Source organism: Typopeltis vanoorti, chromosome 5, assembly GCF_054136105.1.
Source record: "Typopeltis vanoorti isolate ZY-2024b chromosome 5, IOZ_Tvanoo_1.0, whole genome shotgun sequence".
In the NCBI taxonomy this organism is placed as follows: Eukaryota; Metazoa; Arthropoda; class Arachnida; order Uropygi; family Thelyphonidae; genus Typopeltis; species Typopeltis vanoorti.
In genome coordinates this window covers 107,383,729-107,411,052 of record NC_143553.1, presented here as the reverse complement: position 1 = coordinate 107,411,052, position 27,324 = coordinate 107,383,729, and the positions used below count along the sequence as shown (strand labels likewise).

General features: G+C 36.6%; 1 protein-coding gene across 2 annotated transcripts in view; it reads right to left on the bottom strand.

Moving 5' to 3' along the window:
* The window catches only part of Dis3 (exosome complex exonuclease RRP44-like protein Dis3), a 310,868-nt gene that overhangs the window by 141,995 nt on the left and 141,549 nt on the right, over positions 1-27,324 (bottom strand). For both annotated transcript variants that reach the window (XM_090392656.1, XM_090392657.1), the window contains exon 9: positions 21,465-21,611. In XM_090392656.1, the coding sequence (XP_090248782.1) occupies positions 21,465-21,611 (147 nt within the window). The remainder of the gene's footprint in view (positions 1-21,464; positions 21,612-27,324) is intronic.

The window sequence follows — 27,324 nt, the reverse complement described above, 5'->3', positions numbered from 1 at the left end:
CAGGATAATACAAGAAAAGCAAGGAACGAGTCACCATCTTGGCTTGCAGTAATGCAACTGGCAACCACAAGCTTAGGCTTACGTTAATAGGAAAATCAAAGAAACCTAGAGCTTTTAAAAAACTGAAAAAGGCAGGAATCACTACCCCTATGTTACACACATCAAAAGAAAGCATGGATGAATTCAGAAATCTTTAATACCTGGTTCCAAAATGAATTCGTAGCGACTGTAGAAAAACATCTGAAAGACAACAATTTGCCGAGAAAAGCTGTGCGACTTCTTGACAACACATCTTCGCATCCTGCCAATGACGAAAGCCAACGCGTCCTTGAAAGGCTAAAGAAAGAGTATCGTCAGCGTCTTCTCAGTTTGTTGATATTAGCGATTGATAATAACAAAGACTGCGTAACCACTCTGAAAAAGATTGACTTGCTAGATGTCATAAGGTGGATGGCCAAAGCATGGGAAGAGATTCGAAACATATCACTTGTAAAGTCTTGGAAAATTCTTTTGGACCATGAAGGTGGACATTTCAACCTTGAACCCTGTGTGTGAAACCAAAGTGGAAGATGAAAACGATAAACTTGTTTCGTTGCTCAAAAATGCACCGAGCTGTCACGATGTCAATGCAGAGAACATTACAGAATGGATATCAAACGACGAAGTTGATGAAATAACTGACAACGATATTGTGGAAATGGTGACACAGGGGGTAAAAGAAGAGGAGGAGGAGGCATCCTTAGATGACAGGAAAAATCTCGTCCCACATTCGGAAGGGTTTAAGATGATTGAGTCAGCGCTGCAGTACATTAGTGAGCAGGAGGAAGCGATGCCAGCTGATATCATCTGCTTGCGTAAGTGGAGGGACATTGCGTCACAGAAGAGGGCTAAAAGAGTGAACAGTCATCTATCAAGGCCTTTTTCAAAAACTAAAAACTGTAAGTTTTGACTCTTTCATCTTAGGCCTACCTTTTCACACAAATGTGAAAAGGTAGGCATAGAACTCCGGTCTATTCGGCTTTTGTGTTATCCGGCCTGCCCTTCCACCACATTAGGCCAGAAAACAACGGGGGCCTTGTTTAACTGGGCGACGCACCAGCCGGCATGAAATCTTGTCATGTACCATCATTTTGTATTTTGGTTTAATAAGAATACAATTTGGTCGGCTAAATCCCAAATTGCTAGCCCATCCTCATTCGTTCAGTATCCAGGTAGATACCCAACAGGGTGCACCACGAGAAGGTGAGGATTGGACATTAGGTCAGAAGAAAGCTCATGTGCACTAATGGAGTGGAACCCAATATCCGAAAGAATACTAAACACTAGATTTAAAGCCGGTAAGCAGAACATCACAATAACTGTTATATATGCACCAACAAATGATGCGATCCAGGAAGAAAAGGATAATTTTTATAACATGCTACAGAGAAGTATAGAGACAACAAATAAAAAAGATATGCAACTTATAATTGGAGACTTTAATGCTAAGGTTGGAAATTATAATACTAATAAAGAAACTGTTATGGGAAAATATGAAGAAGGAGAAATAAATGATAATGGAGAGTTACTTATAGACTTTTGTATGTTCAATCAGCTTGTAATAGGAGGGAGTCTCTTCCAACATAAAAAAAGACACAAGTGGACATGGATAGCACCAGATAGAAAGACAAATAACCAAATAGACCATGTACTTATATCAAGGAATTGGAGGAAATCACTCCTAGATGTCAGAGTTAAAAGAGTAGCCAAGGCATATTCAGATCGCTTTCTCCTAACAGCTACCATGAAAGTAAAAATATTTAAAAATAAACAAACAGTGCACAATAGGAAGAGGTTTAGAATTGAAAAACTCAAAAACAAAGAGATTAGAAATAAATTTATAACAACCCTACAGGATAAATGGGATAAACTTGAAAAAAGAGAAGGAGATAACATAGAGGGAAAATGGACTAAGATTAAAGACATACCAATAAGCACATCAGAAACATCAGAAAAGATATTGGAATTCCAAACTAATACAGACAAGGAATGGATATCAGAAAACACCAAATTAAAAATAGAGGAAAGAGATAGAATAAAAGAGAAACTGTTGTAGATTGGCAAAAATGTTGAACAAGAACAAACAGAAAGATATAGAGCAATTAACGAAGAAATAAAAAGAAGTGCAAGAAATTATAAAAGAAAATATACAGAGAATCTAGCACAAGAGGCAGAGGATGCTGCATACATAAATGACACCAGAAAGTTGCATGATATTACAAGGAAATTAAGTGGAAAAAGAAACAAATGGATAGTTCCTATATACAATAAAGAAGGAAAACTATTATTAAATGAAAAAGAATAGATAAATAGAGGGGTGGAATTCTTCTCAGAGAAATTTCAAGAAATGACTGATAGTGACCAGAGCCTAGAATTAAATGAACAAAATGCACCATTAGATATAAATTTGAACGAAATAACAAAAATTGAAATTACAAAAGCAATAACTCAGATCAAAACAGGGTAAAGCACCGGGAGCAGACAACATACCAGTCGATATACTAAAAGCAAATCCAAAACTTATAGCAGAGATATTTTATCCCTTACTAAATGAGATATGGCAGAAAGAAGAGTGGCCTAAGAAATGGAATACTGGATTACTGGTTAAATTACCCAAAACAGGGAACCTATCTGAATGCAAAAATTGGAGAGGTATAACATTGTTGAGTGTTATAAGTAAAATACTAGCAAAGATAATACTAGAAAGAATCAAAATATTATCAAAAATATAGAAAAAATCAAATATAGAATCAAAATCATGTTGCCACTAGAGGGTTACATGATGTGTGGTGTTTTCAGAGAGATCCCGAAAGCTAAGTATAATTTTGAGTGAAAATTGGAATATTGGTTTAAATCTTAAAGTAGTATTGTTTATTTTTGGTAGCTTGTTGTGTCTGTGTGAATTCCGTTTTATTTAACTTAGTATTTTAACGATACGTTTCATAGAATAGCACATGGTGGCAATGCAATGTAAGATAATGGCATCCAAAAATACGACGCCTTTGTTCAAAAACTGTAATGTGAGGAAGTTTGTCCAATGTGATGTGTGTGTGGGATGTATGCATTCCTGAAGGAGGCTGGAGTTTGGATGGAAAGTGATAGTGGTGTGAGAATGTGCAGAAAGTGTAAGCAAAGCGAGGAAATGAAGTATGTGTCAGGACGTGAGATAGTTATGATTGAAGAAAGCCAGAATGTGAGTGAAAATAGTGGCTTGATAGGGAATTGCGATGTTGCGCAAGATGGCAATGAGAGCGGTGATCAAAGAGAGAGAGAGAGTGAAAGCAACTATACAGAGAGAAAAAATGGTTTAAATGATGAAAAAAAAAAAAGAGGAATTATTTGTAGGGAGTGAGATCGCTAGGTTGCACGCAGCGATACACAGTGTGCAGCGGCAGTTGGAGCATCTGCAAAACTCTTTCCAGAGGCCTCGACTAAGAGAAATAAACAAGTGTTTGAAAGGAAAAATAAGCATAAGAGTGGCAGAGTTTCTGAAATGAAGGAAACAGTATTGTAAGGTGACTTGTTATTAAGAGGAGTGATAGATGGGAGTTTAATTAAATCGTATTTACCAGGTGTGAAATTTAAGGATGTGAGAGTATTAGAGCGCAAAAACAGAGGGTGAAAGAATTGATAGTTGTGGCGGGTACGAATGAATTGAAAGGAGATAAATTTTTTATGAGAGAGGACTCGAAAGTATTGCTAAAGGTAGCGAAAGAAAAGAGTGACAGAGTTAGGATGGTGAGCCTGTTGCTGCGGTACGACAGAGAGGAGTTTAGAAGGAGGGTCATAATCGCAAATGACTTTATGCGCAGGTTATGCAGAAGGTGTGGAATTCGTGGACATGTGGAATGAGTTTGATGGGCGAAAGGATTTATACAAGATCGATGGCCTGCATTTGACTGGATTTGGTGTGCGGAGACTGGAAAAAGTGTTGCTGAATGAAGTGAAAATGGATGTGCAGAACCAGGGAAACTAGAACTACCAAGGAGTGGAGGAAGTGGATATGCAGACATCAGTGAGATAGTTGAGGGTAAGAATGTATATAATGTAACCGAGTCAGTACTAAGGACAAGAAATTGGAATGGGATAGTTAGAATAACGCATCAAGATAGGAGTGGGACAAAGGGACCTCTGTCCTTGATTAGATCTTCCTGGCCACAGGTTATTGGCATTAGTGAAACGTGGCTGACGGCAGATGATATAGTTAGTGGGATAGAATGTGTAGGTTATAGTGTGTTTAGGAGGGAGAGAGAGAATAAAATGGGGGGAGGAGTGTTATTGATGATAGCTGATGAACTGCAGCCAAGGAGAATTGAAGTTGTATTGCAGGATAGTGAAAAGAGCTCATATGATGCTATTTGGTGTGAGATTAAGACTGGCAGAACAAAATATACAGTTGGGTGCTGCTATAGACCAGGTGATGAAATAGATGGTGGAGATAGTCTGCATAAATAAATGGATGAAATAAGTGGAAGGAGGGTAATTATTATGGGGGATTTCAACTATGGTAACATTGATTGGAAGAAGGAGAGGACAAACGTGAGGAAGGAAATGGATTTTATTCAATTATTAAGGGATAACTATCTGAGACATCATGTAATTGAAAATACTAGGGGTTTGAGAGTGCTTGCCTGGTAATAGCATCTGAGAATTTGACTGTAATGAATATGACCATGTTGCCACCTATTGCGACAGCATGTAATGAAAAATACTAGGGGTGAGAGAGTGCTTGACCTAGTAAATGCATCCGAGGATATGGCTGTAACGAATATGACAACATTGCCACCAATTGGTGAGAGTGATCATAGTCTTGACTTGGGAGGTGGCTAAAGGTGTGGAATTTACAATTAAGAAAGGGTACATGTGGAATTATCGGGCTGGTAAGTATGACAAGCTTAGGAGTTTGATTGGTTCAGTACCATGGCATGCAAAACTGCAAGGGCTGGATGTTGATAGTGCATGGGAGGTGGTTAAGAAGTTTTTGCAGGAGGCAATGGCTGACTGTATACCTAATAAATCAAGTGAGGATTAAAATGGATGAATAACACCATTAAGCTTGAGCTGAAAAAAAAGAAACAACTGCAGAGGGAATATAAGGAGAAAGGTGACCTGCAGGCATACGAACGGTATAAAGCCCAGGCCAGAAGGGTAACAAGTGTGGTAAGAAAAGCAAAAGCAGATTATGAAAGAACATTAGCCATGCAGGCTAAAGAGAATCCCAAAAAGTTTTCTCGATATGTTGCAAGTAAAAGAAAAAAATGTATACGGCAGATTGATTTTAAAGAATGACGATGGCAGGGAGGTAACCGAATCAGTTGATATACTAGAATTACTGAGTGAGCACTTTGCAAGAGTATATTATTCATGTGGTGACATTGCAGAAATGGAAGGACAAATAGCTTATATGGGAATTTGGAGAATGAAGTGGAGGTGAATAGTCTATTACAAAACCTCAATGTCAACTCATCTGTGGGATTGGATGGTATACCAGTTCGTGTCGAAGCGGCTAAAGAATTGTCAGTGCCTTTGACCATTTTGTTTAATTTGAGTCTTGGGTCTGGGTTAGTCCCAAGGCGATGGAAAAAGGGGAAAATAGTTACACTGCATAAAGGAGGTTCCAAGACTGCTGTTGAAAATTACCGGCCGATCAGCATATCAGGAATTGTTATCGAGGTCTTGGAGAAAATAGTCAAGAGGAAAATACAAGATTGGATAGATGAAAATGGGATACGTTATGGTGGACAGCATGGTTTTGTGAAGGGTAGATCATGCCTCAGTAACCTGCTCACGTTTTATAACACAGTGATGGCTGAACTGGATAAGGGTAATGGGTTTACAGTGATTCTATTGAACCTTGCTAAAGCCTTTGATAGGATACCACATGGAATTCTAATCAGTAAACTGCAGCATATGAGAATGGATATACGGTTAGTGCGATGGATAGGGGGAGGGGGCAGTTGATGGAGAGATATCAGACAGTGGTTTATTCAGGAGTAGATTCCAAAAGATGGCCTGTGACTAGCAGTGTGCCACAGGGTTCTGTTCTTGGACCATTACTGTTTAATTTGTTCATTAACGATATAGGAAAGGATCTGAGAGGAACAGTGCAACTGTTTGCAGATGATGCAAAGTTTGGTAGAGCAATAGTGAATGCTCAGGATGTCAAAATTTTGCAGGATGATTTGGATAGTTTGGAGGACTGGGTAAAGAGAATGGATGTCAATTTAATGTGGAAAAATGTAAAGTTTTGCATTTTGGGGTGAAAAGATTAGCAGCAGTATATCACATTGGTGAAACTGTACTCCAGGAGTTGACGAGGCCAGGTTTTTGGGAGTGTTGGTGGATAGGGAGTTGAAGTTTAAGGGACACATCGCAAAAGTGGCTAAATCAGCTCCTTAAATCACATGGTTGCTGAAAAACACTTTAACGAGCAGAGACAAACAAGTTATTGTTCCTCTGTATCGAGACTTGATAAGACCCTATCTAGACTACTGTGCCCAGATATGGGCACTAGGGTTTCTTCTCGATGGGGAGGAGGTGGAGAGGATCCAGAGACGAGTGACCAAGATATAGCAGGACTATGGAATGAACCTTATGAGAACAGGTTGAAGATTTGTGGGCTGCAGAAATTGGTTGATGGGTGGAAAAGGGGTGATATGATTGAGACATTCAAATTACTGAAGGATTTCTATAAGATTAATTCAGAAGATATTTTTGAGAAAAGGACTGGTAGCGGGAGGACTAGGGGCCATCCATGGAAGCTTGGTAAAAGTGTGGTTAGCAAGGGTGTTAGAGCTAGGTTTTTTACTTGGAGAGTGGTAAATGAGTGGAATAAGCTGCCAGAATCTGTTGTGGGTGCCATGACTGTAAATGAGTTCAAGGAGAAGTATGATAGGTACTGTGTGAATGTTGAATAGTTGTTCTTGACATGATGTTGGCCTCCCTTGATGAGTCTAAGGACTCCTTGGAGCTGCCTGTAATAATAATAATAATAATTGGTGAGAGTGATCATAAAGTCTTGACCTGGGAGGTGGCTAAAGGTGTGGAATATTCGATTAAAACAGGGTATGTGTGAAATTCCCGTACAGGCAAGTATGACAAGCTTAGGAGATTGCTTGGATCAGTTCCATGGCATGTAAAACTGCAAGGGCTGGATGTCGATAGAGCATGGGAAGTGGTCAAGGAGCATTTACAGGAGGTTATGGCTGATTGTATACCTAGGGTCCGAATAGTAAAACAAGTAGGGGTTAAATGGATGAATGACACCATTAAGCTTGAGCTGCAAAAAAAGAAACAACCGTGGAGGGAATTTAAAGAGAAAAGTGACCTGCAGGCACATGAACAGTATAAAGCACAGGCCAGAAGCGTAATGAGTGTGGTAAAAAAAAAAGCAAAAGCGGATAATGAAACGAAACTAGCTATGCAAGCTAAAGAAAATCCCAAACAGTTCTTTCAATATGCCGCAAGCAAAAAAAAAAAAAAAAAAACTGTACACAGCAGAATGATTTTAAGGAATGACTATGGTAGGGAGGTCACTGAATCAGTGGATATAATGAAATTACTGAGCGAACAATTTGAAGAGTATATCATCCAGGTGGGAACATTGAAAAAATGAAGGAACTATTAGTTTATATGGGAATTGTGATGAATGAAGTGGAGGTGAATAGTCTATTACAGAACCTTGAGGATCCAAGACTACTGTTGCCAATTACCGACCGATCCGCATATCAGGAGAAGTTGTCAAGGTCTTAGAGAAAGTAGTCAAGGGTAAAATACAGGAATGGATTGATGAAAATGAGATACTGTATGGGGGACAGCATGGTTTTCTGAAGGGTAGATCATTCCTCAGTAACTTGTTCAAGTTTTATAACACAGTGACGGCTGAACTGGATAAGGGTAATGGGTTTACAGTGATACTGGTGGACCTGGCTAAGGCATTTGACAGGATATCACATGGAATTCTAATCCGCAAACTACAACATATGGGAATGGATATAGGGTTGGTGAGATGGATAGGTGGGTGGTTGATGGAGAGATATCAGAGAGTAGTTTATTCAGGAGTAGAGTCCAAAAGATTGCCTATGACTAGTGGTGTGCTGCAGGGTTCTGTTCTTGGACCACTGCTGTTTAATTTGTTCATTAACGATATAGGGAAGGATCTAAGAGGAACGGTTCATTTGTTTGCTGATGATGCAAAGTTGGGTAGGGCAATAGTGAATGCAGAAGATGTCAAAATCTTGCAGGACAACTTGGATAGATTGCAGTTCTGGGCTAAGCAGAATGGATGTCAATTTAATGTGACCAAATGTAAGGTTATGCATTTAGGGGTGAAAAGATTAGCAGCAGTATACCACACTGGTGGAACTGTACTCCAGGAGATTGATGAAGCCAGGGACTTGGGAGTGTTGGTGGATAGAGAGATGAAGTTTAGGAGGCACATTGCAAAAATGGCAAATTTATCTCATCAAATCACTTGGTTATTGAAAAATACTTTGACGAGCAGAGACAAGCAAGTTATTGTACCTCTGTACCGAGGCTTGATAAGACCTCATCTCGACTACTGTGCCCAGATTTGGTCACCTAGGTTTCTTCTTGATGGGGAGAAGGTGGAGAGGATCCAGAGGTGAGTGACCAAGATTATAGCAGGTCTATGGAATGAACCTTATGAGAACAAGTTGAAGATTTGTGGGTTGCAGAAATTAGTTGATAGGCAGAAAAGGAGAGATGTGATTGAGACATTCAAATTACTAAAGGGTTTCTATAGGATTAATTCAGATGATATTTTTGAGATCAGGACTGGTGGTGGGAGAACTAGGGGACACCTATGGAAGCTGAGCAAGAGTGTTAGAGCTGGGTTCTTTACTTTTAGAGTGGTAAATGAGTGGAATAAGCTGCCAGAGTCTGTTGTGGGTGCTATGACGGTGAGTGAGTTCAAGGCAAGGTATGATAGATATTGTGAGAATGTCATATAGTTGTGTGGACATGATGTTTAGGGCCTCCCTCGATGAGTCTAAGGACTCCCTGGAGTCGCCCATAATAATAATAATAATAAAATAGAAAAACAACTAAGACCAGAACAGGCAGGATTTAGAGTCAATAGATCATGCACTGACCACATTGCTACTTTACAAATTATCATAGAACAATCATTGGAATGGCAGGCAAGCTTATATTTAAATTTTATCGATTTTGAACAAGCTTTCGACAGTATAAACAGATCTTTCCTATGGAAATTACTTAGAAATTATGGACTCCCAGAATAAATAATAAGAATAAATAAAAAATGTATGAAAATTTTGAAATTAAAGTAATACATGGAAATACCCTCTCAGAACCATTTAAAACAAAGACAGGAGTAAGGCAAGGTTGTATACTCTCCCCCCTACTATGTTTTTAATTGTCATAGACTGGGTATGAGAAAAGTATTTCATAGAAATACAGGATACAATGGTAACTTCAAAAACAAATCCACGATCTAGATTTTGCAGATGATATCTGCCTACTTTCACAGAAGCACCAACATATAGAACCAAAGACAATAACACTTGTAGAAACAGCGAAAAAAGTTGGTTTTAGGATAAATAAAAATAAAACGATTTGATGAAAATAAATGCAAAGCAAAACAAACAAATAACAATAGAAGAAATACTGCTTAAAGAAGTAGAACAATTTATTCACCTTGGTTCAATAGGAATAAGAAGTCTCATTGACTCTGTTATTGTTGATAGTGATGTTTTCTCCCTGGTGCAGGACAACAGAGTTTACAGAGGATTTGAAATTGGAAGTGATCACTATTTAGTCTTGAGCAGGATAAAATTGAATTTCATATTGAAAAGAATAACATGCAAGAAAGTTTTAAAGCGAATAAAAGTTGAGCAGCTCTCAGATGTGAACTGTAGACTAAAATACACAAAGATTATTGAAGAAAAAATGAAAGAGTTTGAGAACAGGAATCAAGCATTGGAGATTCAGTGGCAAACTCTGAAGGAAACATTGATTGATTCTGCCAGAGAGCCATGTGGTGAGGTTATCTGCAAGGATCAAAAAATCAGAACTCCCTGGTGGACACAGGAAGTTAAAGAGGCAGTGAAGGAAAAGAAGAAAGCATATCAAAAGTTCCTGTCAAATAAGTCAGCTTGTGCTCTTAGAGAATACAGAGACAAATGCAAGAAAGCTAAACACTGTGTAAAACTTTGCTAAACAAAAGTCATGGGAGGACTTAGGCAAGAATATAGAAAATAAATATCAAGAAGGTGGCAAAATATTCTGGAGGTTGTTGAAGAAGCTTAGAAATGGAGGAAAGAGTGCTGTAAAAGGAGTTAGAGGTGACATGAAAACAGGAGAAAAAGATATCCTTGAAGTATGGAGTAATTACTTTGAAAAACTGCTAAATGAAACAAGCAGTGATGACAGCACAGTGGTAAAAAACACTGACCAGGCATGCAGTCAGGAATACATATCCATACTTGAAGTAGAAAAAGCCATCAAAGGCTTGAAATGTGGAAAGGCAGCAGGAGTAGATGATATTCAACCAGAAATTCTGAAGTATGGTGGTATAAGAGTCTTACAGTGGCTGCACTGCATAGTTCAGAAAGCCTGGACAGAGGGACGAATTCCTGATGATTGGAGTAGCGCTCTTTATAGTACCCATATATATAAAAAGGGAAACAAAACTGATTGTGAGAATTACAGAGGTATTAACCTACTGTGTGTTCGTGGCAAGATCTATGCAAGTATACTTGAGAAACAGTTGAGAAGAATTGTGGAAGAAAAGCTTGGTGAAGAACAAGCTGGATTCAGGCCAAATAGAGGCTGTCAGGATCAGATCTTCACTTTATGACAAATAGTTGAGACAGATCTTTGTTATATTTAACAAAGATCTGTATTTAAGTTTTGTCAATTTGGAAAAGGTATATGCCAAGGTGCCAAGAGAGAAGCTATTCAATATGCCACAGTTATATGGTGTCAATGGGGCATTATATCAAGCAATACTTAGTCTTTATTTGAGTTGTAAGTCAGCAGTTTGAATTGAAGGAAGTACAGGAAGATGGTTTAATGTTAAACCTGGTGTTAGACAAGGATGTACATTATCCCCTCTGTTATTCATTATCTATATGGATCACATTATGAAGGAAAGTGGTATTAAACATGATATCAAAATTGGAGATGTTAATGTCAGCTCTTTGCTTTATGCGGATGATGTTATATTTCTAAATAAATCTGCTACAAGTCTGGAAGATTCTCTGACAAAACTGAATAACTGTTGTAACAGATATGGTATGAAGGTCAGCAATAAAAATACAAAGACAATGAAAATAGGCAGAATCATTGAAAAGTCAACCGTGTTGTGAATGGAGAACCTGTGGAACAAGTAAAACATTTCAGCTACTTAGGCATGATTTTTAGTGAAGATGGTAAATTAAATATAGAAATAGACAACAGAATCAGCAAAGCTGGTATGGTGGGAAGTCAATTGAATAAATTCATATGGAATAAGAGAGAAATTAGTCGGAACACTAAATTAGCTATATACAAGACAGTGTTCAAACCAGTTTTAACTTATGGATCTGAGAGCTGGGTCAGAAGTAAAACACTTCAATAAATACTAGAGACTGCAGATATGAGAGTCCTGAGAAAGATTATAGGCGTGAACAGATGGCATCAATGGCAATATCATATTAAAAATGAGGATATTAGGAAAGAACTTGACATTGTCAGCATTCAGAAATGTGTTAGCAGAGCTAATCTCAGGTGGTATGGTCACTTAAACAGAATGGGCGAGGAAAGATTAGCAAAACAAATGTTCTCTACCAGATTGGCAGGAAAAAAGTCCCAGAGGAGACCAAGATATAGGTGGATTGATACGGTACAAAGTGCCTTAGACGATAGAAATATACGATCTGATAATCTTGGAGTCTTGACAAGTAACAGACTGATTTGGAGGAAAATTGTAGATAGGAAGTTAGTAATGATGTAATTTTTTTCATGTAGTACTATCATATCCTGTACACCCCTTGAGGGTACATGGCAGGAATTTGATGATGATGATGATGGTTCAATAGTATCAATAAAGGAGAATTACTGAAGATATAAATAGAAGGAAACAGCTGGCTTATTCAACTTTCAACCAACTTAGAAATATTTGGAAAAACAAGAATTTGTCTATAAAAACTAAAATGAGAATATTTAACTCAAATGTAAAGGCAATACTAATGTATGGATCAGAAACGTGGATGTTAAACAAAAAGATAGTTAACGATGTCCAGGTCTTCCTAAACAAGTGTTAAGAATGATACTGGGAATATATTGGCCAAAACAAATATCAAACAAAGAACTATGGCAGAGAATAAACCAGAAACCTATGTTGCAACAGATAAGTGAAAGGAAATGGAGATGGTTGGGGCATGTGTTGAGGAAAGAAGATAAAATAATAGTAAAACAGGCTATAGATTGGAACCCATAGGGTAAAAGAAGATGAGGAAGGCCAAGAGAAACATGGAAAAGAACAATACTGAAAGAAATAACAAATATCAATAAAAACTGAAACCAAATAAAAGCAGATGCAAAAAACAGAGTCTGGTGGAAATGGTATTGGAAGACCTATGCTCCCAGGTGGTGTGAAGACGATTAAGTAAAAAAAAAAAAAAAACAAAAAAAAAAAAACTATAAGATATAATCGGCATATATGGTGAATGTGATTCATTCAATTATGTCAGGGAAGAAATGTGATTTAATGAGATCAAGGGTCTCTGTCATCAAAGGTACTTCAGTGAATAGTGAAGTAGCATTGAAACATACCATAATGTTAGCATCTGTCAAAGTCGAGGAATTGTTTATCTGTTGAGGAAAACATCTATATTACATAGAAGTCATTATAAGTCCGAGAGAGTATTTTTAGAATCAGCTTCTGCCATGAAACACTCTTCCAACCTCGATAAGTATGATTGCATTAATTTACCAAAGATCTAGGAGACTATCAAATTTTAAGACCTGATAACCATAAAGTTAATTTAGAGATGTCAGGATATCTGACCCATAGAGGGTGCCGTGTAAGGACATTAGTTCTGTTTTTCAGCTAGAATTTGAATTGTTTCCTTAGTTCAGTGTTGTGTGCCTGTCATAGTTATAAATACGTGCTGTGATGATTCTGGGTAGAAAACCAGTGAAATAATAGTTTAATAAATGTGTACTTCCTCTGTTGGTGTTCTTTATACTGTGAAGCATTATTATGAATATATTCTTTATTATCAGCATAACAAAAATACTTAGCTCTACATAGGAAAACCTCCATGTCATACATGAGATTTTTCATGTATTTTTCCACACACACACACACACACACACACACACACACACACACACACACACACACACACACACACACACACAGGGGGAGGAGAGCATTATTACAAAAAAAAAAAAACCCTGACAGAATGAGTCATACATATGTATAATATACGTGTCAGTCATAGCTGTACAATACAGTGGGAGGAAATACAATTAAACTTCAGAAATGTGAATACAGTTGTATAATTAATTAATTAGTTAAAAATGACAAACAATTAACAGCAATCACTTCTCAAAGAAATTATTTTGCCGTAAAGATCAGAGAGCCTGTAATTAAGGTAAAGAAATATTTAGAAGAGGTTTAGCTTTATACAAAAGCTGTGAAATCTCAAACCTTAACTTGTTAGTATCATCTGTACGTAATTCCCTAATGCTTTTTTTTAACACTTACCATACACATAGCAAAACCTTGATACAGAAAATATCTATTTATCTTCTCACTCACAGATTGCAATCTCATGTTAAAAGGATCAGCATACCCTACCTTAAAACAACATCTGAACAGATAGCAAGGACCCTTCAGAGATATAATTTGTATACCACCTTCAAACCAGCCTGGAAGTTGTCATCTTTCTTGCCACATATCCATGATATATTAGACCTCTATCATTGCCTGGTGTTTATAAAATATCCTGTTCTTGTCATCTTTGCTACTTGACAGACTGGCCATTCTGCTACTATTAGAATCCAAGAACATCAAGATAATATAAAATTTTTGGAATCTAAAGGTTCAGGATTGCTTCTCATGCCATCGACACTAGACATAGAGTTCACTGGAACCACACCAGGATGGTACACTACAGAAGGTTTAAATTTGATCGTGTATTTTTTGAATCGTGTGAAGCCATATACCACAGTCCCAATCTTGTTCGGACAGACTTATGCCTATCTCTAAGTTTTGGGAAGTGAATGCTGTTGATTGTTTAATTTTTTAAATTAACTGATTAATCCATTTATACCTACATCACTGAATTCTTAATAGTGTTTTCTCCTACTGTATAACTGTCACTGAGACATGATATTATACATATGTTGTATGACTTGTTCCTGTATTCAGAATTTAAATGTTGTTACCAGTTCTTCTGCTCTCTCCCTGAATGAAGCTCATGACATACTAAGCAAAATATATAGGAGTTATTAACTATAGAATAACATGTATGCCATAGCTAGAGCTGGCAGTGAAGTTTTATGACCGGATGCCCTTCCTTCAACCTTCACCATTTATCTGGGCTTGGGACCGGCACCTACTGAGGCTAGCTTGCCTCCTTCAGTGGCTGCATAAGATGAAATGACTTAGCAAGATAGGAAAGATTCACCCCTAGCTCTCGAATACTCTAATAGCATTGGGAGGAAGGAGCAAGAAGAGGAGAAAGAAGGGAAGGGACCAGTCTACAGATAATATAACAGATGTATATTACATGAAGTAAGGCATGGTCCAGCATCAGGTACCTCAGGTTTGCCGTGCCCGTACTCACTAAAGTGAGCCCTTGAGTGGGCAGCCAAAGAAGAGGACTCGAGGATGAAGAACTTGGATGTAGTGACAGCCCAAGACAAGACAGGAGGATGTGGAGGAGATTCATCATTAACAGTGACCCCACTTAAGTGGGACAAGCTGCAGAAGAAGAATAAGAAGAATAATATGTATGCCACAGTAAATAACTTTTATTATGTATTACATAATATAAAAGTTATTTACTGTGGCATACATGTTATTCTATAGTTATGGATATTGCGCAGGTTTCACTATATAATAAAGTCTATTTGTTTTCTCTTACATGTGTGAAGCCATTATTTAAAACACTATACTATGTCTAAAATGTGCATGTTTCTATTAAATGTCTAGTAATAGAACATTTTGAAAAACATGCTCTTGATTCTGAAACCCTCAAGCCTTCTATCTTGCAACTTTTTATGGACATGAGTGGAGACAGTGTGTGTCCTTGTCTAACACCTGATTTTACATGAAGTATATGATATTTACATATCCATATAACTATAGCATTCTGAACAGAATTTTTTTCTCAACAGCTTGTCATATCCTTTTTCCAGATCTATAAAACTTAAATACAGATCCTTCTCATATTACCCTGATTTTTCAGCATTTGTTATAAAGTGAAAACCTAATCATGGGAATATGTACTTAGTCTAAATCTAACTTGTTTTCCTCTAAGTTTTTCTTCAAAGTATGTTTGAAGAAAAAAACCTCGAACTTGAAGAGTTCATCTGTTCTTACATTCAGTTTTATTTCCCATTTTACAGATGGGAACTATGAGACATCTACTTCAATAACTCAAAATGTGACCTTCTGAATTATAAAGTGGCGGCTGCAAAACTTCTATACTCCATATTTGCATGATTCTGGGTGAAAATCATCTACTCCAGCTGCTGTTCCACATTTCAGGCTTTTGATAACTTTTTTATATCTCAAGTATCAATATATGTATTGATGCTTGGGATAGCATATATTCCTGACTGCATTGCTCTTCAATATTTTCCACCAAGTTCTGTCATTTACCAACCCTTCAAAGTAATTAATTATGACTCAAGACCAAAATTCCAGAACTACATTTGACTTCTTATATCCACCATGTACTTTTGATGTTTCTAAAGTTGCAGATAAGTTTATACATACTTCCCTAGCTGAATCAATCAAAATTTCTTAAAACTTTCCTACTGGGACTTAAAGGTTTATTGTTTTCAAACTCATTCAGTTTTTCTTGAATAATATTTGCATAGTTTAGTCTATAGTTTACCTGTAAAAGCTGCTCAACTTCAATTTATTAGAAAACTTTCTTACCTATTTTTCTTTTCAAGATGATATTTATTTTTACCCTGCTTAAAACTAAGTTATGATCACTTCCAATTTCAAATGTTCTGTATATTCTTGTATCCTGAACTAGTATGAAAATACACTATTAACAACAACACAGTCAATAAGACATTTTTTTGATTCTGGTGTCTTCTCCCATTGGGAATTTGTGTACTTCTCTTTGGTGAAACATGATGTCAGCAATGACTTGTCTATTTCGTGAATAGAAATCATCTATCAGGCACTTACCATTATTATCAACTTTGCACTTTTCTCCAAATTTCCACAAAGCATTTCTATATGCCTGTGATTCATTTCCTTGGAAAAATTCCTTCATTTCTTCTTTAGGAAAAGTAGGAGTTCCATGAGCAGCAGTGCTGCATCTATGTTTTTTTTTTTGCTGCATCTAAGTTAAAAAAGATTTTGTATAAAAAAAATTATATTTTGCACAGTATGCAGCTGCTTGTAGCAGGTAAGTGCACACCTTCTGTGGGACCCCCACTCAAATAAATTTAATTGTTCCAATTCCACATTTTAAAATACACTCAAATACTACTACTACTACTTGAAATGCCTGCAAATCAATCGGTTTATCCTGTATTGGATACTGAATGCTCTCACTACTGTTTCCTTTCTTTGATTACTACTGTCTAAATATAACATCATACATTTTTTTAGCAAGAACTCACCTGTTTTAATATTTGTCTCAGTAATACCAAGTATGTTCACATGGACATAATCAATGTTACTTAATCTTCTGCAGTTCGATTTCTTTTTCACTGATACTTATGTTGAGGACTCAACAAATTATGCAAAATTCTACTCACCATACAAAAAATGTACCTGCTCCATAGCCCCACTCCCTTTTTAATATGTCCTATTGATTTCAACAAGTCAGTAGGAGTTCCATGAGCAGCAGTGCTGCAACTATGTTTTTTAAAGTTAAAAAGATTTTGTATAAAAAAAATTATATTTTGCACAGTATGCAGCTGCTTGTAGCAGGCAAGTGCATTTTTCAAGCCATGCTTATGTTGATGGTGCTTAGTTTTCATTCTGCTGATGTTGAGTTTGTTTCAGTAGCTGACTTTTCACTGTATGTCCTTATTCTCTGATGAAAATAATGGGGAGGCCCTTCCTTAACTGGTGCTCCAACTAGCATGGAAATTCATCATGTTATTATTATTATTTTGTTTTTTGGTCAGCTAAGTGTCAAACTGCTCAAAGTCTAACATCCTCCATAAAATTCATTCAAAGTGAAATTGAATAAATTAACCATATATTTGGCAAATTTTCTTATATTCCCGTGATATGAATGTTGTAATTATAGCAATTATGAAATATAGCAGTTCTCATTTTATTACATCTATTATGTACTCAAATCCAGTTGGTCTGTATGTAGGTTGTGATGATGTGATTACCCTCACAATCTAAGAATATATTCAAATTCTGAATCTCACCCACCCACACACACACACACAGGAGCTATGTGTCATCTGCAGAAAGTTGTGTTCAAACTGGTAGTGACTTAAGAAATAAAGCCATTACCTGCATTTGTAATCATTTTTCCTTTAAGATAATTCTTGTAGATAAACTTACACATTGGTTACATAAATTTTTCAGGAAATGACAATGCAAACTAAAATATTAATTAAAAAACTTTAATCAATACCTTCCAATATTTCGGCAATGTTACATTGCCATCTTCTGGGAACACAAAACTATGATAACAATGAGCAAATGAGGCTGAAGGCGGCAATTGACATTGGTCCTAGAGACCTAAAGGTGTAATTTTTGATTTTGGTATACATCCTGGTTCTTAGGATGCAAGCTTCCCATATTTGGGGCAGTCTCATCATGCACCCAAATTTGTTGAGATTTGGGAAGTTTTTTTTAGAGCTGAGGCTGATTCCAGGAACAATCTTTCATATTTATATTTCCTACGGTGTAGTAAAGTGGCTTTCTTCCAGCATATTCTGTGGTAGGTATCTAGTGCATGGCTGCAAGTCCTGAGTGTCTGTATTGGTGAAATTGATGTGGTCTTTGTGTTTGAATATCCTGATATTAGCTGTCCTGTGTGTTTAGCCGTAGTAGGACAGTTTACAACTGCAAGGGACCTGGCAGGTCTGGCTGGTGGCATGTGCGAAGTGTGCAATATACACAGGCGCTTAAAAGATGTCAAAAAATATGAGATAAGAGTTTAAATGAACAATGAATGGTACAGAATGGTACATATAATTATGAATGTACGTCGTCTTCCGTTCGGGCCCCTTCAGATCTTCCCGGAAACGAACAAATAAATTCTCAAATTGTATCCTGGACCCAATTATATCGCTGTAATTTTTGATTAAAATTTATGAAAATATACCTAAAATAGTTCTTTATTTTTTGATGTATCATAAATCAACTTATGATTAATTGTTGAGTTCCGAGTTAAAAAAAATTGTATAAGCAGGACTAATCCATAGGTAACATTATACTGAAAAGTGGTTTTCATTTGTTTTTCATTTCCTGTTCGTTTTATTCACACTTTATTCAAAATAAACTTTTTTGGAAAGATGCCAAACATTAATCGCACACACAAGAAAAATACTAGGTGCCGGCACTGGGACCTAGTATACTATAGGTAGGTGTAGTGGAAGTGGCTGGTCTTTGGTGGAGCAGATAAGGGATGCAAATTTCTTATGTGGTTTGTAACAGGTAGTCGGTCATATTTTTTTTAGGATTTTTGTGAGCTTTTCAAACATGTCCCAGATATATGCAATGGTGATAGATTTAGTGTAATCTCTGTTAAGAAGGGGGTGAGGGGAGGGTGTGGTTAACTGGTTTAAATATTTTCTGGATTTTTTGGGGGGTTGTAGCCATTGGCTAAGAAGGTGTTAAGGATATGGTTAAGTTCAATAGTTAGGGCACTATTATCTGAACAGATTAATTTAGCCCTATTATATAGGGTTTTTAATCCAATATTATTGTGTGTGTGTGTGGGGGGGGGGTTTGCTGGTGAATGTATCTACCAGTATGGGTCAGTTTTCTGTAAACAGAGAAAGTCAGGGATCCATCAGGCTAGCATGCAGAGTGTGTAGAAAAGGGAGACTGTTGTTGTTTTCCTGTTCCAAGGTGAACTGGATTCTGGGGTGTTAACTATTTAAGTGTGTTAGGAAGTTGTGGAGTGTGTCTAAGCCAAGTAGCAAACACATCATCTACATAGCATAGCCAGACAGTGGGGTTTTGTAGAGCTAAGTTTAAGGCTTTTTCTTCAAAAGTCTCCATAAAGAAGTTTGCTAGGGGTGGAGAACCCATGGCTGTCCCCTCTATCTGATTGTAGAATTTTCCTTGCCAAACGAAATAGCCTGAGTTCATGGTGAACCGAAAGAAAGCTGAGATATTGAGAGGAAATATGGCTTGGATGAGATCTAAGGTATCTTCATGAATAAGGAGGATATTACTATTGTTATTGTTAGTCTGATATTGTTAGCAATATGAATGGGAAGGTTACGAATACCACGTTCTACCTGTATCATTATTTTTTCAGATTTTTTATTTTATTTTTTTTTTTCGGTGCTATGGCAAAAAAAAAAGGCATAATGAACTAAGTACTTCAGGCTAAGGGAAGACAAGTTAATTATCGTGTTGAGCAGTATTTGAGGTCAGAGGTAGAGTTCTTTTTTAGACTTTCAAACTTTTTAATGTGTTAACATCGTATTTTAATAAATTATTTCGATCATCCAAAGGTCGTCATTCAGCATAGCGACTAGCTCTTCCTCCAATGCATGACTAGCCTCATTGGTGTCGGCTAAGAGAACACGGGGAGCAGCAATCTGTTCACATAGTAGAGCGAAGCTAGTGTGGTTATAAATGCAGAGCCTTTGGTGACATGAAGCAGTGTTTCAATTTTACACAGTTCGGGATCAACTTTATTATCCCAGCAGCATTTTAAGAAGGTCAAACGATTCAGTTGTCTTGAAATCTTCAGTTTCAATTTGCAGTATTGGCAGGCCTTGCATGTGATAGAATCTCCGTGGATGATTGTAATTCTTGTAGATAAATTTATACATTGGTGACATATGACTTTAAATTTCTCAGGAAATGACAATGCATACTAAAATATTAATTGAAAAACTTTAATCAATACTGTCCAATATTTCGGCAATGTCACATTGCCATTGTCTGGGAACATAAAACTATGATATGTGCATGCAGGCACTAACAACAAGTAAATGAAACTGAAGAAGGCAACTGACAATAGTCCTAAAGGTGTCCCCTAGCAGGCTAGATACCAACCACAGAATATGATGGAAAAAGCTACTTTACTACACTATAGCAAATATAAATATGAAAGACTGTTCCTGGAATCAGCCTCAGATCTTATAAAAAAAAAAAAAAAAAAAAAAAAAAAAAAAAAAAAAAAAAAAAGCTAAGGCCTATTTGTTCCTGAATAGGGAGTAGATGGGGCATTTACCCTACTAACTTTTGGAGACTGAGTGGGCAGTTCAATCTCCACTGGTAGCCAATCAGAGAGATAGCTGGCCCAAAGCTTTCACTGATTCAGTGCCGCCATCTCGTGGTCCTTAACCCTAATGCAATATTTTTAATGTCTGAAAATAGTGTGGGTTCGACAGTTGATTTTCTTGAGTTTATGGGACGAAAAACCCGAGTTTCCAGGAGAAAAAAAACCACTAGCCCGTGCCAGAGATCAACTAACTCTCAGGAACCGGTCGAAAATAGAAAAATTTCCTCTAGTCGCAGACTAGATCTGAACCACCAAATCCTTTCTTCGCGCGGTCGAGCGCCGTAGAGTGCAAATGCCACTTCTACTGAGCTACAGGCTCTGCTCAGATCTAAAAAACTTCCCAAATTTTGCATTCTAAGAACTTCAGCCCAACAGTCAAGACAACCCAATTTAGCCTGCTAGGGAGACACCTTCAGGACTCTAGGACCAACGCCAGTTGCCTACTTCAGCCTCATTTGCTCGCTGTTAGTGCCTGTGTGCACATATCATAGTTTTATGTTCCCAGATGATGGCAATATAACATTGCCAAAACATTGGAAGGTAATGATTCATGTTTTTTAATTAATATTTCAGTATATGTTGTCATTTCCTGAAAAATTTAATTTTCATTAAAGAGAGAAAAAGTTATGAAAGAGTGCTGACAAATATATGTTTAATATTTATCAAAAATCAGTACTATCAAAGATTTTTTAATGTATTTAAATAAGAACAAAAATCTTTTGAATTAAAATTAAATTACATGATGTCAATGCATATACTTACTGACTTAGTTATAATCCAAGGTAATTTAGGCAAGCAATTCAATACAGACTGAGAAAACGACTCGTGAGGAATATCATGTTCCAATAAAAGTACTTCATTTTCTGTATCTTTATCACCAATTATTCCAAGTGACCTTACAAAATGACCCTATTAAATAACAAAAACAGACATATTAATGAACAATGAAAATGTACATATAAAAATGCAAAATAGTAAATGTGAACACATTTCAAGAATAGTTGGAAAAACATGAAAGGCAAGAAAGGCTTTTTCAATAGCCTCAAGAACATTTTGCCATCTTCCCGATATTTATCTTCTATATTCTTAGTGGTCTCTCCAAGACTTTTGTTTAGTTACTTTTACATATAGCTTAGATCTCTTATATTTTTCTCTATATTCTTTTAGGACATCTGCCAACTTACTTGCTAGGAACTTTAAGTATGCTTTCTTCTTTTCCAGGGCTACTTATTAACTTCTTGTGTCAGTCATGTGTTCTTATGTTTCTATCCCTGCAGACAACTTAACCCCATGCCTCTCTAGCTGAATCAATTAATTTTTCATCAGAGTTTGCCATTGAGACCCCAAATGTGGTTCTTGTTTTTCAAATGTTTCATCTTTTCTTCAGTAATGTTTGTATAGTTGAGTCTATAGTTTACCTGTGAAAGCTGCTCAACTTGAATTCTTTTTAACTTTCTTACATACTGTTATGTTTTATGTGATATTCATTTTTATCCTACTTAAAATTAAGTGATAATCACTTCCAACTTGGTTAAATAACCTAACAAAATGAGGAATAATTTGAATGATTTATGTAAAAAAAACGTCTAATAAATAAGTTAATATATCAACTGCACAAGTTACAAAAAATAAATAAATGTTTGTTACTTTTCATTAATTTTAGCAGAAATTCACGTTTATCTGTATCTGCCTGGAAAGCAAACTATTTGGGATGGAAATAAATAAATAAATACAAACTTGCTTTATGTAACTGTTCCCAACAATACACAACAGATCACATTTCTGCTCATCTTCTAAAAATAATGCTGTATATCACAAAGCAATGATCGAATATGTAGATCAAAGTGAGTAGGTGAAATGCAAAATTATATAATTTTTTTTTATTTATGAGTTAATTAATTACTTCCATTTATCGAAAGCCTATTTTCAGTGGACCCCTACCTTCAAAAGCAATCGGCTCGCATTTCATCACAGAAAACTGAAATTATAAAAACTTTATTTCGATGTGCACATAGTATTTATTCTACACTTCAACTATTATGTAAAGCAGGAACTCTTAAACATCAAATCACCATTGATATATTGAAACTCAATGGCTTCTCAGAAAGGACCAGGCAACAGTGTTTCAATTCCTATAATCCTAGCTCAAATAACAAGGAAACAGTATGTCAAGTTCCAATCCCATATATTTCTGGCATCCCAGAACCCATTTCCAGAATTCTTAAGAAATACAATTCAGTAGCAACTTTTTTCTGTTCTGTTTCTTCTCCTTCTTGAATTCCTTCTGTCACATGTTGCCTGAGGAAGTTATTTTGCAACAGCTCAATAAGTTCCGTTTCATTCTTCGCATGAGATTTCATAGCTGCCCAATCAATATTCAGCTACTCAAAGTTCCCATTATAATTACTCATTTTGCATTCATCCATCCATCTTCATTTGGCTATGCATTTCTTTGTCACTAGCAATCAATCCACTAGGTCTGTAACAACACCCTATTATGTTATTTGCTCTTGTTAGACTCCACCTCACACAGATGGCTTCGAACTTACTGCTACATGAATAACTGTTACCAGTATTGCAATCATAGATCTCAACTCTAACTGGATTGAAGTAATCTAATATCATTATTAGTACACCTTCTCCTCTCCTATCTTGTATATCCTTCATAAAATACTGTAAAATTTACACTCAATATCAGTTAGTATATCTACCTCTGATAGTCAGGTCTCATTAATGCCTATAATCTAAGGTCCCAATGTACTGACCAAGACAACAACCTCTACCCCTTTGTTTCTTATACTCATAGCATTCGTGTACATACATAAGTTATCTGCATGCTTTATTTTTATACTCATCTCTGTAGTCTGCATTATATAGTTGGACAACTTGTAGATCACTGTTGTTATTTAGTGCCTTACTCATGCAGATATCCAAGTTGCCAGAAGGTGTCATAAGTTGTGACACCTTTTGGCAACTCATATGAAAATATAATTTCTGCATTACTTCAACCTTGGTAACACCTCTGGGTTTGGCTCCCATCGATGAGATCTCAATAAAGTTCAAAACCGGTCTGGGTAGTGACCCTTCACATAATGCATAGCACCATACATGTCTGCAAGGATATGTGCTTCGCATTATGAGATACTTAGGCAAGTGATGTGAAGTCATACCACCTTTATCATGAATTGCCCAAGTCATGAAAATAGTTCAGGCACAAACTTGTTTGCTTACAATTGGATAAACAATTAAACCAGGTATATAATTTCTTGCCAAATGAAACAGCCAGAGTTCAAGGTGAATTGAAACAGAGCTGAAGTATCAAGAAAAAATATAGTTTGGATCAGGTCTAAGGTGTCTTTAAGTGAGATATTAGTGAATAGACAAGAAACATTAAAAGTGATCATTATGTTAGTGGGAGGTTTCATACACTGGATTTAAAGTGGACTGAGTTTTTTTTGTGTGTGAAGGCGTATTGCCATATACTGACTAAATGTTTGACTAATTTGGTTCACTTTACAAACCTCCAAACCTCAACAAATTTGGGTGAATGAAAATGTCCCAAATTTGGGAAGCACTCATTCCCAGATCTTCAGCTAAAAAGCCAAGACCATCCAATTTAGCTCACTGGGGAGGGTGCCATTTAGGACTCTAGACCCAACTTCAGTCTTGTTTATTTACCCAGTGTTAGTGCCTGCCTGCATGCACATATCATTGTGCACACAGGCAGAAACACTGGGTAAATGAGGTTCCCGTGATGATAACAATTTGACTGCCAAAATATTGGAAATGGGGGTTTTAAGATTCGAAGCTATATAACTAGGAGGAGACCTTCACATAGCCTTTAAAGGAATGTGGAGACCCGACCAGGGTTTCTGACCTAAAGTCCAATCCTCACCTTCTCGTGGTGCACCCTGTTAGGTATCTACCTGGATACTGAACGAACGAGGATGGGCTGGCAATTTGGGATTTAGCCAACCAAATTGTATTTTTATTGGGTTAAACCAAAATGTAGAATGATGGCACAACATGACAGAATTCAATGCCAGCTGGGACATCACCTGGCTAAACAAAGCCCCGTTGTTTTCGCCAGGGAACCAGGACAAACAGCAAAAAGTCAGCTACTGGAACAAGTCCTAAAACCCACCCCAACTCAACATCACCAGAGTTCAAGATCGGTACTATCAACATAAGATGCCTCAATGGAAAGAAATGGAGCTAGATGAGGAATTGGATAAGTATCAGATCAACATAATAGGGGTGACAGAAACAAAAAAGGCAAAAACTGGTGAGATCTTTCTGAGTAATAAATACAAAATGCTATATTCAGGCAATGACAATCTAGGAAAAGAAGGAGTAGAAATAGTATTCAATACTATATAAGAGGCTAATCTTCTTGAATGACAGGCAGTCTCAAGTAGAGTGATGTGGGCAAATATGAGAATGGGAAACTGGACAATGAGACTTATTTGTGCCTATGGTATGGTCCCACAGAAGGTTCTACTAAGGTAGCAGTGGAGGAATTTTTTGAGGCTTTAGAGAAAGTAACTGACACAATAAAAAAGGAAAAGTTGGTCCTTGTTGGGGATCTAAATAGAGTAAGAAATGATTGTCAGACAAACAAAAATATATTGGGAAAAATTTAGAGAAAAGAGCAAAGCTAATAATTATGGCAAATACCTGTTGGATTTCTGCTCAGGGCATGGACTGGTTATTGCTAACACAATGTTCCAACATAAAAATATGCACAAATTCACATGGAGAGAAGAGGCAAGGAATAAGAAAAGTCTCATTGACTATGCTATTGTTGATAGTGATGTTTTCTCCCTAGTGCAGGACACCAGAGTATACAGAGGATTTGAAATTGGAAGTGATCACTATTTAGTCTTGAGCAGGATAAAACTGAATTTCATATTGAAAGAAGAACATGTAAGAAAGTTTTAAAGTGAATAAAACGAAACAATTTAATCAAAAGATGTTTAATTAACTGCTTATATTTCACTGAATTTCAAATCAGCATCATCAGAGCACAACACACTTGTACACGCGACAGTGAGTAAGTGAAACAATAAAATTGCAGTGTACAAAAGATCTAATGTCCTATTTATGGTGTCCTCTAATGTTGAAAAAAAAAAACAAATCATTACAGCTCTTAGCATAACAGTCTCCGAAATTTTTGGCAAATTAATGCAACCATACTTGTTCAGGTTAGGAAAATTCTTCAAAGCCATTGCTGACTCAAAAAAATAATCTTTCAGATCTGTACCGACTTCGTTTTCTTCTATCTAATCCTGTGTGAAAGGGGTGTCCAAATTGTGGTCTGTCAGTCTTGACTTGCCATAGTAATAGTAAGAAATGTATTTTTTATGTTCTTCCAGGCAGATATTAACTGATCTTCCTGTTTCTCCATAGTAGGCCAAATCACAGTCACAGGGAACTTCATACACTCCTGGGTGTGCTAAAGGGTGAAGTTTATCCTTAGGCGAGTAGATCAGAGTTGCTAGTTTTACAAGCGGTTTGAAAGTGGTGTGAAGGCCATGTTTCATCAGTACGTCAGAAAAGATAGCCAAAGTACTGATGAAACATGGCCTTCGCACCACTTTCAAACCGCTTGTAAAACTAGCAACTCTGATCTACTCGCCTAAGGATAAATTTCACCCTTCAGGAGAGTATGAAGTTCCCTGTGAGTGTGATCTGATCTACTATGGACAAACAGGAAGATCAGTTCACATCTGCCTGGAAGAACATAAAAAATACATTCACTAATATTTACTATGGCAAGTCAAGACTGGCAGACAACACTTTGGATACATCTTTGCACAGGATTAAATGGAAGAATAAAAATGTGCTATTTAGGAGTTGCTACGGATCTGAAAGATTATTTTTTGAGAGTCAGCAATGGCTCTGAAGAATTCTCCTAACCTGAACAAGTATGGTTGCATTAATTTGCCAAAAATTTGGGAGACTGTCATCCTAAGAGCAACTCCCACATCGCTGTAATGATTTATTTATTTTTTCAACATTAGAGGGCACCATAAATAGGACTTTAGATCTTTTGTACACTGCAATTTTATTATTTTACTTACTCATTGTCGCGTGTACAAGTGTGCTGTGCTCTGATGATGATGCCGATTTGAAATTCAAGAAAATATAAGCAGTTAATTAAGCATCTTTTGATTAAATTGTTTGGTGTTGTTAATACTGTTAAAAACTTAAGTCATGAATAACCATCAACACCTAAGCTTATCTGTTAGATTAAAGTAAATAAAAGTTGAGCAGCTCTCAGATGTGAAGTGTAGACTAAAATACACAAACATGATTGAAGAAAAAATGAAGGACTTTGAGAACAGGAACCAAACCTTGGAGATTCAGTGGCAAGCCCTGAAGAAAACACTGATTGATTCAGCCAGAGAGGCATTTGGTGAGGATGTCTGTAAGGATAGAAAAAAATCAGAATTTCATGGTGGACACAGGAAGTTAAAGAGGCACTGAAAGAAAAGAAGAAAGCATATCAAAAGTTTGTGGCAAATAAGTCAGGAACTTTTGATATGCTTTCTATTATATATGTAAGAAAGCTAAACACTGTGTAAAATTTGCAAAGCAAAAGTCACGGGAGTACTTTGGT